The following is a 16557-nucleotide window of genomic DNA, read 5'->3' on the forward strand; positions in this document are numbered from 1 at the left end:
GAATTTGCAACCCTCCTGTCTCAGGCTCCTGAGCTACTAGAATTACAGGCATGCACCACTGCACACAGCTCAACCCTTTTTTATGTCTAAGTTTCATCTTTTTAAATTGTTCTTAGTTGTTGATGGATATTTATTTATTCATTTATTTATATGTGGTGCTGAGAATTGAACCCAGTGCCTCACACATGCCAGGCAAGGGCTCTACCACTGAGCCCCAGCCCCAGCCCCATGTCTAAGCTTCCTTATAAACCTTAAGGTATAATAATGGTTATCTTTAATGGGGTATGATGATAATTCTACAAATTCTTTTCTTAGAAAATTTGGAGAATAAATCACTATTAACTAGGTGTTAGTTTTCACTCATTCGTTTGCTTGCAGTTTACTTATTTATTATTGATTATTTGCGGAGCTGGGAATTGACCTAGGGCCTCACATGCCAGTGAAGCATTATGCCACTGGAGTCATATCCCCAGCCCTCACTTGCAGTTTTGCCCTCCCTTAGTTACAAATGGAGGCTAGAAGATACTAGAATATTAAAGCCAAATGGTACATCATTGCCTAGTTCAGTTCTTATTTCATTAAACACATCATCTCCTTCTCTGGTCTGTGGCAAGCCTTAGGAATGAGCAAAGTAGGTAGCTTCCTGCTTATAGAATTGTAAAATGCTAAAAGACCCCTACCAAAAAAATGCCTCACCACAAGTCTAGACACCCCCAAGAGCATCCCTGAAAAGACATATCCTTTCCAACTCAATGCAACTCCTTAATATGTGTGAACACTCTTTGAAAACATTTTTTTTTAAAGGAGGCAAAGGGCTGGGATTACGGGTCAGTGGTTAAGTGCATCTGGGTTCAATCCCTGGTACTTAAAAAAAAAAAAAAAAAAAGGAGTCAAATAGAATAAAGGAACAAAATAAGCCAATTAAAGAACTTTCTTTGGCCTCTTTTTTCTTGGCTCTTGCATACCCACCTAAAATTCTAATCTCTGCATCTGTGAGTCTCCAGTCTTTCAGCCCCAGTTTGACAAGCTGGGAGGCCGTCTCCAGTTGCTCCAGCAGGCTGGCCAGGCTGACTCGCACATCCCAGTCCCAGGGTAGCATCAGCACAGTGAGTTGTTCAAGGAGGTCCAGCCTGCCAACTGGAAAACAGAGCAGTTCAGGAACTAGATTATCTCAAAATCGATGAAGGATGGAGCCATGTGGGGGACTGAAGGATCTTCCAGTTGGTGGCTCTGCAGCCACTCCATCTGCAATGACAATCTACTTGTTTTGTGATTATTTTATGCAAAATATTCAAACACACATAAATATGATGTGAAACAGTGTAATGAAACTACGTACAAATAATCCAACTTTCAACAAACGGCAAATCATGGACAAGCTCATTTAATCCTGACCTGATTCCTGATTCCTTCTGCATCCTTCTTTTTTTTTTTTGGTACTGGGGATTGAATTCAGGGGCAATTTACCTCTGAGCCACCTTCCAGCCCCAGCCCTTTTTATTTTGAGACAGGGTCTTGCTAAGTGCTGAGGTTGGCCCTGAATCTGCAATCCTCCTGTCTCAGCCTCCCACTGCTAGGATTACAGACCTGTGCCACCAGGCCTGGCCTTCTCCATTATTTGAAGCAAATCTCAAACATATGCATCAGGGTTTTTTGGTTTTTTGTTTGTTTGTTTGGGTTTTTATTATTCTTGTTGTCTTGATGCTGGGGATTGAAACCAGGGCCTCACTCGTGCACTGAGCTAGGTTTACAACTCTGTATCTGTTCTTTCTTTTTTAAAATCATAACCACATATTACTACATACCTTCAAAATCTTGGGCTGGAGTTGTGGCTCAGTGGTAGAGCACTTGCTAGCACATGTGAGGCACTGAGTTTGATTCTTGGTACCACATATAAATAAATAAATAAAGGTCCATTGACAACTAAAAACTATTTTATTTTTAAAAAAAGTCTTATCACTACTTCTTTAAAACTTTATTTTCTTAGTTGTTGATATATCTTTATTTTATTTATTTATACATGGTGCTGAGAATCGAACCCAGTGCCTCACACATGCCAGGCAAGTGCGCTACCGTTGAGCCACAGTCCCAGCCCTTATCACTACTTTTTAAAGTAAATTTGTCTTGAACTTTGAAGACTACCATCCCTGAAAGAGACAATCATGTGGGAGCCTCAGATGCAATGAGCATGTGCAAACCAGTAACTCAATTTAATAAGAATTAAAGGATTTTCCTAAGGAAGGTGCATCTAGTAAGTCGCCCCTGAGTACAAGAGACCTCAGGGCCAAGGCTAGTGTTTTTCTAACTATCCAAACACATATGCAAGCATCTGACTGTGGTCAAGTTGTCATTCTTACTCAGTTTCTGTAGAGCTTCATTTCCATCCTTCCCCAGGTAATTTTCTGATAAATCAAGAATGCTCAGTTTGACCAGATTATGAAGATTCTGAGCTGAAAAACAAAATATAATAAAAAGATTTTCATATAACTATATATGCCTTTTTAAACATCCTTAGAAGAATTCTGACCCTTGCCTTCTTTGCTGATGGCAATACAAACTCTCATTTTACTTGATCAACTTAATTATCCCCAAAAGTACCTGGATAGGTACTGTAACTGCCAATTCCCAAAGCCATGACCAAGTGGGCAGATATTTCCTGGTCTTAGGTTCTGATTAATGAACTCCAGGTTACACAGAGTCAAAAGCATCATGGGACATTGTTGTTATGTCACCATGGAATAGCCACTCAATGTAAGCCTCATTTTCTGCATCTATAGAATGAGGTGGTTTAAATACACTGTGAGGTTGCTTCCAATTCCAAAATACCCTTAATCATGTGGACAAACAGAAGAAAACAAAATAGGTGAGTTTTTTTTGTGTACCTCAGCCTACCTGATTTTGTTGACATCATGGTTGTTATATTAATAATAAAAACTTAGAAAGGTTTTTGTTGTTGTTTTGTTTGTTTTTGGGACCAGGGATTGAACTCAGCAGTATTTAACCACTGAGCCACATCCCCAGACCTTTTTATATTTTATTTAGAAACAGGGTCCCACTGAGTTGCTCAGGGCCTCACTAAGTTGCTGAGGCTGGCTCTAAACTCACGTTCTTCCTGCCTAAGCCTCTCAAATTGCTGGGATTACAGGAAGGTGCCACTGTGTCCAACAAAACTTAGAAAGTCAAAAAAAAAAAAAAGGATGAGGGTAAAGAAAAAAGAAAACAAATAGGATAGAAGCAGGTGCAAATCCATCCACACTTAAGTATATTAAGTATGAATGGACTAAACACTCCAAATAAAGGGCAGAGATAATCAGAACTGAAAAAAAAAGTAAGACTAACTCTATGCTCACTATCAAATATATATCTTAATGACAAAGACAAATATGTTGAGATTAAAAAAATACAGAAAACTACTCTGCATGCAAACATTATATATCAGTATCACTGTAGCTAAGAAATGCATTCTTTTCTTTAATTCATATATTTATCATGTTTGCTTAATCTAGCTGAAGGTTTTCTTATCAAAACTACTTCGAACTACTTCCTTTTAAAAAATTAGACAATGTTTCATGAGTATATACATTTTCTCTTTTCACTTCTAAGCTGGTTGCTTCCTAGTAGCAAGTAGAGAAATAAAGGAGTATACTCATCCTTCTCAGTGTTCCCAATATTTGTCTAGCCTTTTCCAACCATGGATTTCTTTGTTTTTTCTTTTGCAGTGCTGGAGATTGAACCCAGGGCCTCACATATATTATATAAGTGCTTTACCACTGAGCGACACCCCCAGCCCCAACCATGGGTTTCTGTAGCTGTAAGCTTATATTTGTGAACAAATGGCTTTCTTGTAATCTGTCTAGACTCCTAGCAGTTTTATGGACTGATTTTAAAAGTGTTACACTACTTTTTTCCAAAATTGAAAGCTTAAAACATCTGAAGTGAACAGTTTATTCAGAAATATGGAAAGATTTCTCCATAGTTAGTATGCATACCTTGTGGGGACTCCAAAGACTTACCCATTACCCTGTTGAGATGGAATTAAGTACACAAGGCCAGAGAGGATTTAAAGAAATCCTATGTCTCTACTTTATATCATTTGTTTATCCATTCATATAAGTATTTAATGGGCAGTAGTTATATGACAGGATGTACAGTAAGTTTTAAACAAACATTTTTCAAACAATTTCCTATTTTCTTCCTTTTCACCTTCTCTCACAGTTATAACATTTTCAACTATTCTGTACTTCTCTTCTATCATCCATCAATAATTAATTTTAATTCCAATCACAGAGAAATCATTAAAAAACAGGATGGATAATACCTACGCATCTTTATCATCTTTCCCAGTTATTTTTTTAAATTAAATTTCCATTTGTAAGATTTAGTGTGCATTAGTATAAAAGTCTCACATGTTCTGTTACTCTGTTCTCATTTAGGGCATGGAGACAATAGTTACCTAGGGTTTTCACAGAATTTGCAGAAAGGCAACAGGAAACTAATTGGATTTCTTCAAGGTCACAGGGTTGGCCTGATAGAGACTTGACTATGTAATCCATTCCCTTCCCAATGTCAGACAAGTGGGTCAGACGAAACAAACACATCTTTTTCAGGTTTGTCAGACCTTCAGCTGCAAAAAAATTGAAAGGAAATACATTAAGATACCAAGTCACTTTGATTTAAACATAGATTAATGGACTGAAAAAAAGGCAAAGAAAAACAGCACAGAGACCTTTCCATGCTCTTTCTGTAGAGAGGCCTCAAGTTCCCTCAAGAGTCAGAGTTGTTTTTTTCTTTAAATCCTCAATTTTCAATTTCCCAAACCATTCAAGTCCTTTCTTTTTTTCTTTCTTTTTAAATATTTTTAGTTGTAGATGGACACAACACCTTACCTTTGTCTATTTAGTTTTTTTGTGTGTGTGGTGCTGAGGATCGAACCCAGCACCTCATGCATGCTAGGCAAAGACTCCACCACTGAGCCACAACCCCAGCCCCCATTCAAGTCTTTTCTATGGAGGTCATTCTCTCAGCAGGACTGTAGTAAAATGTGTAGTATTTTAATGCATTTCAATGTATACTCTTATAACTATTTTTAAATAATTCACAATGCCTTTATTTTTTAAATTTATTGTTAAGTGGTGCTGAGGATCAAACCCAATACCTCACATGTACTAGGCAAGTGCTCTGCCACTCAGCTACAAACCCAGTCCCAGATTTTGATTTCTTAATAACAGAATCAGACTGTCCACTTTTGTCCAAGGTCATGAGACCTTGGGCAAGTCTATAAAGCATTCTAGTTTCCAATGGATTTTTTCAGGCTCATTCCAGCTTTGATGATCTGTCCAATTCATAGGCATAGAGCAAACAGTTTAATTGGATTAATTTTCTCAGGGATCCTGTAAGGAGGTGTCAGCCATATTTGAATTATAGGAATGAATTATCTTTGTGCAAAAAGTAGAAGGAAAAAGAACACTGATGAAGGAAAAAGGGAGCATTTTCCCTGCTCAAGGAGGGAGGTGGGGAGGAAGGAGGTGGAGAGAGAGAGAGAGAAGAAGAAGAAGAAGAAAAAGGGACATTTATTTGGACAACGCTGCTTCAACAGGAATTCCCCTTATCCTTGAGGGCCTGGATCTCTGTGGACTCTGCTGTGTTCCCAAAATTTTCTTGTTCCACCTTCTTTCCTGCATCTTATTTCATTTATGAAGTTTTAGTTATGAAACCACAGTATAAATCTTTTTATATCACCTTAAATACAAAATAGTCTATCATCCAGGGAGAAGGGAGTTAAAAATGCATCCTGCAGTTTTCTCCTCTAAAAAGGTGACAGTCAGATGGTGTACAGTTTGAATAAAATAGTGCTTAAGGATTGTAATGGGAGTTTGGGAAATGCCTAGGAAACCAGTATATTCACAGTGCATGAAACAGTGCCCCATGTAGATGCATCCAGTGCCAAAGACTCTTATGCTAACTATTCATAGTATTATAGTTACATTTTAAAAATTAGGAAAAAACAATTAGGGAAAACAAAAATCTGACCTAGTTTTATAGCATCTTCCTCATTCATCTTAATGTTATCCAGTATGAGCTTCACAAGGTTCTTCAAATTATCCAAGCTGTCAATCAGACCACCTGCCAAAAATAAATAAATAAATAAAGATTGGACTATGTTCATCTGACATCAACTATTTATTATTTACTATGTCATTTATTATTACTGTCATTTCTTTCTTTTTTCATTGATACCAGGGATTGAACCCAGGGGCACTTAGCCACTGAGCTACATCCCTAGTCCTTTGTGCTTTTTTTTTGTGGGGGGTAGGGGGGCGGGGGGTGCTAGGGATCAAATTCAGGGCCTTGTGCATATGAGGCAAGCACTCTACCAACTGAGCTATATCCCCAGCTCTTTTTGCTTTTTTAAAATTTTGAGACGGGGTCTTGCTAAGTTGCTTTGTGTCTCACTAAATTGCTGAGACTGGCTTTGAACTTGCTATCATCCTGCCTCAGCCTCTCAAGCCGCTGGGATTATAGGCATGTATCACTACACCTCTCTATCACTGTCATTTCTATTACCAATCAGAATATTTTAGTTTTTACCATGGGCAAGAAATGCTCATGATATTGACACAGAAATGTGTCAGAGAGATAAGCATTGTACTTAATTATAATCATGTTTCCCAAATATAATGGAATTATACTAGACACCAGTAACAGAAAGATGCATGCTTGTAATCCCAGCTGCTTGGGAAGCTGAGACAGGAGAATCACGAGTGCTAAGCAACTCAATGAGACCCTGTCTCAAAATATAATACAAGATAGGATTGGGGATGTGGCTCAGTGGCCGAGTGCCCCTGAGTTCAATCCCCAGTACTTCCTCTTCTGTGTGTGTATTTGCTAGACAAGTACTCTACCACAGAGTTGCCTCCCCAGTCCCTATATTTTGAATAATACATAAAAAATAATAAAATCTAACAAATAATAAAAATCTTCAGCTAAATAATAATAATAAAACCTTCTGTTTAGAGGGAGGATTATAGCATTGAATGCTTCTAACTGGAAATAACAAAAGGTCTCAAGTCAACAACCTAGACTTAAGAGACTACAGAAAAGAGAGCAAAAATGGAAATAAGAGTAGATACCAATAAAATCACAAACAAAAAACATAAAGCAATCAATGAAGCTGGATCTTTAAAAAGGTCAATAATTTTTTATAAATTTCTAGCAAGACTGACAAATATAAAAGGAGACATAAATTACCAATATCAGAAATGAAAAAGGGTATATCACCTCAGACACTACAGATGTTATAGAATAATATGAGCAAACTTACACACATGAATTGGATAACATATACGAAATGGTCCAGTTCCATGAAAACCACAAACTACCAAAACTCACCTAATATGGAGGTAGTAATCTTAAGAGTCTGATAATAACTATTAAAGAATTTGTGATTTTAAATTCAAAAAGAAGAAGAAAAGAAGAAATCTGTGGCTGAGGATATAGCTCAGCAATATAGCAGATACCTTTTGGCTTCAATCATCAGCACTACAAAAAAAAAAAAAAGGAAAAGAAAGAAAGAATCTGTAGAAACAGATACTTCCACTTGCAAAGTCTACCAAACTTTCAAATAAGACATAGCACCAAGTTCACAATCAGTTCCAGAAAATAGGAAAGACTTCCGGGATCTCGTGGGGGGGAGGGTGCTAGAGCACTGAGCTATATTTCCAACCTTTTTTTTTTTTTTTTGACAGGTTATTAAAGCTAGTTTCAAATTTGGAATCCTCCTGCCTCAGCCTCTGGAGTAGCTTCCCAAATCATTTTATGAAGCCACCATTAACTTAGTATGAAACCCAGAGAAAGACAGTACAAGAAAATAAAACTTTAATATCACTCAAGAACACAGAAGCAAAAATCCTCAATGAGGGGGCTTGGATTGTAACTCAGTGGTAGAGTGCTTGCCTAGCATATGTGAAGCACTGGGTTTGATCTTCAGCACCAAATAAAAATAAATAAAATAAAGATATTATGTTCATTTACAACTAAAAATATTTTTTTAAATCCTCAATGAGGGCTGGGGATATAGCTCAGTGGCAGAGCACTTGCCTAGCATGCATGAGGCACTGGGTTTGATCCTCAGCACCACATAAAAATAAACAAATAAAATAAAGGCATTCTGTCCATCTACAACTACAACAATTTTTTTTAAAAATCCTTAATGAAATAGCAAGTGGAATTCAATCAATACATGGAAAGAATATTATTACACTACTACCAAGCAAGCTTCATACAAGGAATGCAGGGCTGGTTCAGTAGTTGCATATCAACCTGTATAATCAACTTGTATAATATTAATGGTCCATGGGAGAATAACATGATCATATAAATTGATGCAGAAAACATAACTGACAAAATTCAACATTTATTTATGATTCTAGCAATCTATAAAAGGAAACTTCCTCAACTTGAAAAAAAACATCTACAAAAAAACTACAGTTACCATTATACTTAATTGTGAAAGTCTGAATGCTTTCTCCCTAAGATCAGGAACAAGGCAGAATGTTCATTTGCTCTTACCACTGCAATTCAACATGGCACTACAAGTCCTAGTTAATGCAATAAGTCAAGAAAATGAAATAAAAGAAATGCAGATTATAATGCAAAAAAAATATGTTTTTGGAGATGAGATAATTATCTATGATGAAAATTTCAAGGAATCTACAAAAACAAACACCTTATAGAACCAATAAGTAAATTAGCAGAGGTACAAAATATAAGATGAAGATGCTAAAATTAATTGTATTTCTATATAGTAATAATCAACAATTGGAAACCAAACAAAATTTTAATGCCTTTTAAAATGGTTCCAAAAGAATGAAACAGTTGGGTATAAATCTAATAACATGTGCTGGCTCTGTATGCTGAATACTATAAAATGGTAATGAAAGAAAGCAAGCAAGATCTAAATAAATGCAAAGAGAAACCACGCTCATGGCTTAGAAGACTCAACATGGTAAAGATGCTAATTCTCCCTGAATTACTCAGTAGATTTAATATAATATCAACCAAGATCTGAGTAGAAGTTTTTGTTTTTTGTGTTTTGGTGCCAGGATCGAATCCAGAGGCACTTAACCATTGGGCCACATCCCAAGCCCTATTTATTTGTTTATTTTTATTTTGAGATAGAGTCTTACTAAGTTGCTTAGGGCCTCACTAAATTGCTGAGGCTAACCTTGAAGTAGTAATCATCCTGTCTCAGTCTCCTGATTCTCTGGAATTATAGGCATGTGCATCTGCACCTGTGTCTATTTTTTTTTTTTTTTTTTTTTTTGTATTCTTCAATGAACCATTAGATAAAGTGCCGGGGTCACTTCAGGTGAACTGGGCTAACTGGGTTGCACGAAATAACAATACAAGAGACACAAATACCTTTCTCATTGGGGTCTCTGTGACGGCTCCTCTGACCTTAAGGGTCCACAGGAAGACACAGCGAGAGCACTCGCTGACCCCTTTTCTTGAGGAGAAGCTAGTCAAATGAGGCAAGGGGTCAGGCTTCAGGGGGCTGAGTCTATCTTCATGATGTTCACTGTCAGCAGGTTGACTGACACCTGGGTAGGCCACATCCAAGGGCACAGTAAGAGAAGGGGACACACACAATCTTCCATGGAAGATTCTATCCTAATCAGGGCAAGGGATTTTATTACAAAGGAACAGGTGAGCGTAGCTTCACCCATGGGGCTGTAGCAAGACACACCCATGCACGAGACACTGACCTAAGAAGAGTGGGGAAAGCTCTGCCACATTCTGTGACTGAGCGCCTCAGCACCCAGCTGGGGAGTGTGACTCAGTCACGTGTAAGGTTGGTCTCCCACAGTAGAGTACATATTTTGGTTTGAGTTTCCATTTACAAGTACAATAGTTGAAATTTTTCTTGGAAAAAATATTGCTATTAAATAGAAATTGTAATTTTTTTTCAATGCTAGAAATCAAACAAGGTCCATGGGGCTTGTGGATATTAGACAACCATTCCAATGTTGAGCTATATCCCCAACCCTAATTTGTGAATTTTTAAGGTTTATAAATCACATGAAGTTTTAAGAAAAATGCTATTCAAGGGCAGTTCTTAAAGTTGAAAAGCAACCTTGGAAACCTTATGTAGTTCCTAGGGGGATACCTTCCTATCCTGGTAATTAGCCTTTCTTCAATCCACATCTGTTTTTGCAAAGGGACCTTGTATATTATGAATGGTGTATGCCATTTCATTCTCAAACTCGCCCTTTTGATCTAGGAATTACACACATTTAAACCTTACTGCATAAACTACAAAAAAAGGGGCAGGAAGGTAATGTTATTACAAGAAGTAGGACAGGTGGAGTCTGTACCCATGTCTTGCCCAAGGAACGCAGAAGTGGATATGTGGATTTGGCCAATTGTTCCCAAGAAGGATATGAGCGCACAGTGGCCAAATATAACAAATTTGAATATAAATAAGAAATCTCATTTCATGTGGTATCTCCAAATTTCAAAAGGCTGGTAGGTCCTCCAGGGAGGGTGGTCATGACTAGAAGACATGGGCAGGAAGGAGACTTTTCATTGTAGGTCCTTTTAAACCTTGGACCAAGTGAACATGTTACCCCCAAAATGAATTAAATTTTAAGAATTAAGAGCAAAATATCGACAAACATTTTAAAATCTAATTATACATCATATATATGTGGAAATGCCATATTGTATATCCCATAAGCACATACAATTATGTGTATATGAATTATGTGTATATGTAATATACTATGTGCTAATATATGTACATATATGTATATAAATTCTAAACACCTTATAAACCAAATTCAGCACAAAAGTGACAACTTTGCAAGACCACTGTAAAAGAATAACTGCCAAAAGAAGATGGTCATTTCCTGACACGGAAGTTCATCTGATAAAGTCTAGGTGACATCCAGAATCCTACAGAAGAGATTCCTGCATTGAGTAGGAGGTTGCAAAGATGATCTGTACAAAATAATTCTAGATTCTAAACATCATAGAGAATTCCTCTTTGGGCAGCACATGAAGTAGAACTGGACAGGAACTCACTTATGACTGAAAACAAACAGTGAAGCAGAACAAGGTTCCTGCTGGCCGCATCTCCACCCCTAGCAGCCCTGCTCTGTTAACAGGGTTGCTCTACACAGGCAGGGAAGATGCTCACCTCTCGTGTTATTTGGAATTTGAAGAAGATTCCCCTTTACCCAAAACCTTGCCCCCACTTGTATGTACCTGGTGTCTGAAATTTCTTCATGTTAGCCAGTATACACTCCTAAAATATTTCTTCTAAATAAACAATACTTGCAGTAACAATGGGGCAAGATATACTTTGCACTTTTCCAGATGAGAATCTAGTAACAAAATTAGTCATTAGTTTCTACAAGGTGACTAACTTACAGGCTGGATTTTCTCCCAGAACAGGGTGCCACTTGGCAGGGAAACAGTGGGTGTTGGGTAGAGATGGAAATGCTGATGGGGGGAAGGGTTTGCTGAAGACAAGCTTTGCCTACATTGTATATTTTACATATATTTTAAATAATAAAAATATGTATATACTTAATAATTAGTATATCTTATTATAATAATATATACTAGATAAAAATATATTTTAGAATATATAATTTTTTATGATATATATAAAACTTCTCAGCTCTGGAAATCTTCCCTGACACTCCTCCCTCTACATAGACCTCTCTCCCCAGCCGTCTCACCTCCATTCTAAGTCCTAACATCTGCTAGAAACTATTGGAAAGCTGAAAATAAAACTACATGATATCGAATATCTCCAGAGTACCCAGCCAGACTTAGTTATAGCTTAAACTGCTCATGTATGCAATACCTGGCAGCTGTTGAGTCTGCAGGTCATGAATACTCAAAGTTGTCAGGTTTGTCACAGATGTGATGTGCTGTTCGTCTTCTATGGTGAGGGGACTGGCTTCTATCATGAGGGAATGAATATTCTTGCAGGTGCTGAGAATTGAACTGAGGCTTCCAGCCACACCGGCACATCTCTTAACAGACAGTCTGAGGCTTGCTGTGGAGCTGAATATCTTTCCTAGGTATTTGATATCTTGTTTATTCAACCTGCTGAAATCCCGGAGTGTGACCTCCAGAGTCTTGAATTCCTGTTTCCAGTTGAAGAACAAAGACACAGCCCGGTTGGGAATGTAGGTTTCCGAGGACTCTTCTGTGGGGATTCTCGTTCCATCTTTTGTAGCCTTGTCCTGTGAACCTGAGGTGCCTCCATAGAAATCCAGTTTGATGAAGTCCAGAGCACTTGCACAATTAGGCAAGTGTTCGAAGAAGTCAAATAGGTAGTCAGGGATATTCTCTGAATTGATATACAAACTTTTACCACGAAAGAAAGCTTCGAATTCTTGGCTCAGGGCTGATTTAGATATACTCTCATGGAATAAATTGATGCCACACTCTGCAAAAGAATTGATGTTGATGGCCTTCAGAATTTCTTGCTCAGTGGTGTTCTTCAAACTTTGCATAGATTCCTGTCTCCAGAGAGGCCTCTTGGTGATGGAAAGCCCTATCAGGCTGCCATGTTGATACACAGCAGCAAGGTGCCTCATGACAGCTCTGGTGGCTTCAGCAGAGGACCCACATGTATACAGGAGCAGGTTGCTATACAGGGAGGTAATGTCTGAAATGGAAACCATTTTCTGCAAGTGACTCCTCCCCTTGGTGACTTCCTCTGGCTTGGGAGACATCAATAAACTGCTGAGCCTGCGTCCCGCTACGTACTCCTGGAAGGACTTATGGAAGAATTTATACTTGGGCTTGAACCTTTGAGCTGTGTATTTACAGAGGAGACCAGTTGTCAGCAGGACATCCTCATTCACGCTGGACACGTCCTCCAGCTCAAAGTCAAATTTGTGGGAGAACACCCCCTCCAGAGCCAGGTCTCCACAGTGCTCTAGGCTCCGGGTTAAATGACTTGCCGCTGCGCCTTTATGTTTGTGCCTGTTTTTATGTATCAGCAGATCATAGAAGGTACAGAACAGTGTGGTTTGTGTGTGAGAGTGGAACTCACTCTCACCCATCTGGATGGCACAAGTGATGACCACGAAGAGAGGGGTCTTCATCAGATTCCTCAAGCACCGGGATTTCTGAATTTGGAGCAGCAAGCCCTCAGCAAGCTCCTTAATCAGCACTTCCCGGATGAGAACCCGGGCACTGTCCTCTGTCATGTCCCCCACCTCGACAGTCAGGGCACCAAACTGCCTGATGTGCCTCAGGCACTCGGTGGTGGTGGTGACTATGACCATGTTCTTGAAGCGGTGGTTTTCCTTTATCAGGGCTTCTATTTCTGGGCAGTTCTCAGGCTGGAATTCATTGTAGCCATCAAGGAGAAACAGAGCCCCCTGCCTTAGCTTCAGCAGCATAGCCATGAAGGTGCGCTTCCCGATTGTGTCAGGTACATCCACCAGCTGATCACACAGGGTTTCAAACAGTCCACCCTGGGCTCTGCTTAGACGAAGAAAGAAGACAAATTTGAACTTGGTCAGGGCCCCACACTTCCCGGAGGCCCAGAGCATGGCGATTCTCTGTAGCAGGGTGGACTTGCCTTTGCCCGATTCCCCTTCAATGATGCAGGGGCTCTGCAGAGTCTCCAGCAGACCACTCAGGGTCAGCTGCTCCACACGGTGATGGTGTTGGTCCTTCCTCCAAAGGATAGGCTCTGTGAAGGTCCTTTTCAAATTAAAAATAATATCAATATCTTCACCCAGGGGATGGAAGTTCAGAAAAGAGGGGGTACGGTATAAATCTTTTAAATCCTGAGCCAAATCATCTAAGTCTCCTTCTGATAGCTGATGAAAAAGACCTGTTAGAAAAGAGGTGATGTTAGAGAGGCCACCATTCTGTGTGCCCTCAATCCCTGGAGGTGAGGAGAAGGAAGGGGGGTAAAGCTGAGTGATGTCATAGGGGGCTTTCATGTCCTTCTCCAGTTCTGAGCCTGCCCAAAGCGTTCCACATCTCCTGCTGCTTTCCCCTGGCACCTCTTCCCTCCTTCCCCCTTTTTCCTTCCATTTCTTTCTTTCTGCCACCAAACTATGCAGCTGCTGATTTGAAATGGCTGGAGCCTGTGTTTGGATTAAGGAAAGTGGAGGATTTGGCTGAGGGTGATGGTTAGGGGCAACTTCCAGTTGATTAGTCTTCACTTTGATTAAAACCTGTCATGACATAAGCTGCTCATTTAAAGGAATTAAAATTACTGTTTTATGTAAAGCAGAGTCATTCTCCCTCGGTCAGTTAGACTGTCTTTGCCATGGTGCTTAGATCATAGAGAAGGTAGTCAGCTGGGCTGCTCTTCCATAGGTAGCTCAAGGAATTTATGAGTGTATTTGTGGTCCAGTTATGCTTTGAAAAGATAATAAGTCATTTATATCCTGGCTTTTGGGTTACTTATTTGGCTTCTGTAAGCAAAATAACCAAAACAGTTTTGGCACTGTAATAAGTACCCAGGATGAGAGCAGACTTCACGGATCAGCAGTGCCTTTTATTTACCAGCGGAGTCAGGCATCAGAGGGGCTCACTTTCTGAGTAGAAAATGGCCCCTGTTTACAGAAGGGATCTGGGTTTTTACATGTTACCCTGAGAGATGACGTAATCTCTTCAACAGAATGTGTCAGTTTGGGCATTCAGGAAAGAGCTTGTAAAAATTAGAGGCTTATTTTTACTGGGCAAGAATGGAGGGTCCAGAGTTTATCTGCTTCCTCTGGGGGTCATTGTGTTGTCACTGGGAAAGAATTAATGTTTGGTTACTTCCTTTGAGGTCACTGGGAAAGAATTTATTGGGAAAGGATCAATATTTGTCCTCTTCCTCCCTCTCTCCTCCCAGGTCTCTCTGTCTTGAAGGTTGTCATGTTCCATATCCTCCAGTCTCCATATTTGGCTTCTGCATCCTCCTTATGGGGATATCCTCTACAACTGTGTCTCATGTAATCTTAAGTGATCAAATGAGAGCTTTTCTTTAGCATGAACCAGAGCTCACTGCTAGGAAATATGAAGAGGGAAGCTCTGTCGTGGGCTTAGGGATCCTCCTCATGGTCCATTCTATTTGTAGAAATAGATGCAAGCAACTGATACTTACTTTGTCCATTCAAGTCCTGATACAGAGGGTAGTTCCATTTTTCAAGACAGTTAAGAAAGAGGTTGCAGGCCTCTGAGCCCTTTTTCAAAATCATGTGAATGATCCCTCGTGCAGCATCCTGCTCCACCTTCTCACAATAAATCATGCTTACTTCTTCACTGTTCAGAACATTCCACCCAAACAGGTCATCCACAATTTGCTTGGTAACAGTTATGCCCATCCTTTGAATGAGGTCTTGACTATTTTCCTTTATAAAATTCACTGAGGAGACAAGGGGAATATACATATTAATTTATTTATATAAAATATGCATATCAGCATCTGATGTCAGAGCTCAGTACTGCTCACTCCCCACCCCCTTCCCGCTGTACACATCTTGAATTATGGAAATGTCAAGTGCCTGAATTCCAGGCCCTCAATAAATGCTGTGCAAAACTCCTTATCCCTGACTCCAGAGTCCTTGGTGAGTCCGATGGTTTTGTATTGGTGATGAAGTAAGGTGTACTTTTATATCTTGTCCCCGATATAAAAGTGACCCCAGTGGGCTGGGGTTGTCGCTCAGTGGAGAGCACTCACCTAGCATGTGTGAGGTACTGGGTTCAATCCTCAGCACCACATATGAATAAATAAATAAAATAAGGGTATTGTGTCCATCTACAATTAAAAATGTTTTTTAAAAAAGTGTCCCCAATGATGTCAGAGTGGTAAAACTGTAGGTTTTAGAGTAATGAATTAACCTAGACTCTGACAATTGCTACCATGTAAACTTGGCAAGTTGCTAAACCTCTTTGACCCTGTTAAATGATGTGTTGCTAAATGTATAACAAATTGGCTCTCTGGAGATAGAGGGTCTAATATATAGCATTTACCAAGCCCCGTAGCTGATTCAGTATTTCCACCATGGTCAATTTCAAGCTAACAACATGTCACATGCCAAAAATCCTAAAAATTCAACAATCAGAGTATAAAAACAGAACCAGCTCTAGCATACCACACTGATTCCTCATCTGTACCAAGGGGTTGAGAACAATATTTAACTTATGAAGTTGTTTTGAGAGTTCATGTACAGTATCCCAGATAAAGTAATAGCTCGAGACATGTTAGCTATAATTTTTAGTCATTATCCTGCTGTCACCAAAGAAACAGCCTTTTTTATCTCTCAGACTTTGGTCTTTTCTGAAGAGTATCACTGCAAACATTGGACTATATCCAATCTCTAGTTTCTCTTGGTTTCTGGGAAAGCTCTATCATTTTTGCACCCAGCTTTGCAAGGTCTCTCAAAGGCACTATACCACACTGTATCCATAACAGCTCTGAGAAATACTTTCCTGGTTTTTCACTCTCAGGGTCTGCTAGTTTTCTTCCTGGCCTAGGTTGCTCCTGGTTTTCAAACCCTTCTTGATTGATCAGTGAGTAAAGAT

General features: G+C 39.3%; 1 protein-coding gene across 4 annotated transcripts in view; it reads right to left on the reverse strand.

Annotated features, from left to right (window-relative positions):
* Nlrc4 (NLR family CARD domain containing 4) overlaps positions 1-16557 on the reverse strand; it is a 39772-nt gene that overhangs the window by 13202 nt on the left and 10013 nt on the right. For 2 of the 4 annotated variants that reach the window (XM_027933348.2, XM_027933346.2), the window contains exons 3-8: positions 15137-15397; positions 11873-13867; positions 6031-6123; positions 4454-4624; positions 2358-2450; positions 970-1137 (exon numbers count right to left, since the gene is read on the reverse strand). In XM_027933348.2, the coding sequence (XP_027789149.2) occupies positions 970-1137; positions 2358-2450; positions 4454-4624; positions 6031-6123; positions 11873-13867; positions 15137-15397 (2781 nt within the window). Of the gene's footprint in view, positions 1-969; positions 1138-2357; positions 2451-4453; positions 4625-6030; positions 6124-11872; positions 13868-15136; positions 15398-16557 lie in introns of those variants that run through there. The other 2 variants (XM_027933350.3, XM_027933349.2) reach the window with 2 other exon arrangements.

This window comes from Marmota flaviventris, chromosome 14 (genome assembly GCF_047511675.1).
Source record: "Marmota flaviventris isolate mMarFla1 chromosome 14, mMarFla1.hap1, whole genome shotgun sequence".
Taxonomy (NCBI): domain Eukaryota; kingdom Metazoa; phylum Chordata; class Mammalia; order Rodentia; family Sciuridae; genus Marmota; species Marmota flaviventris.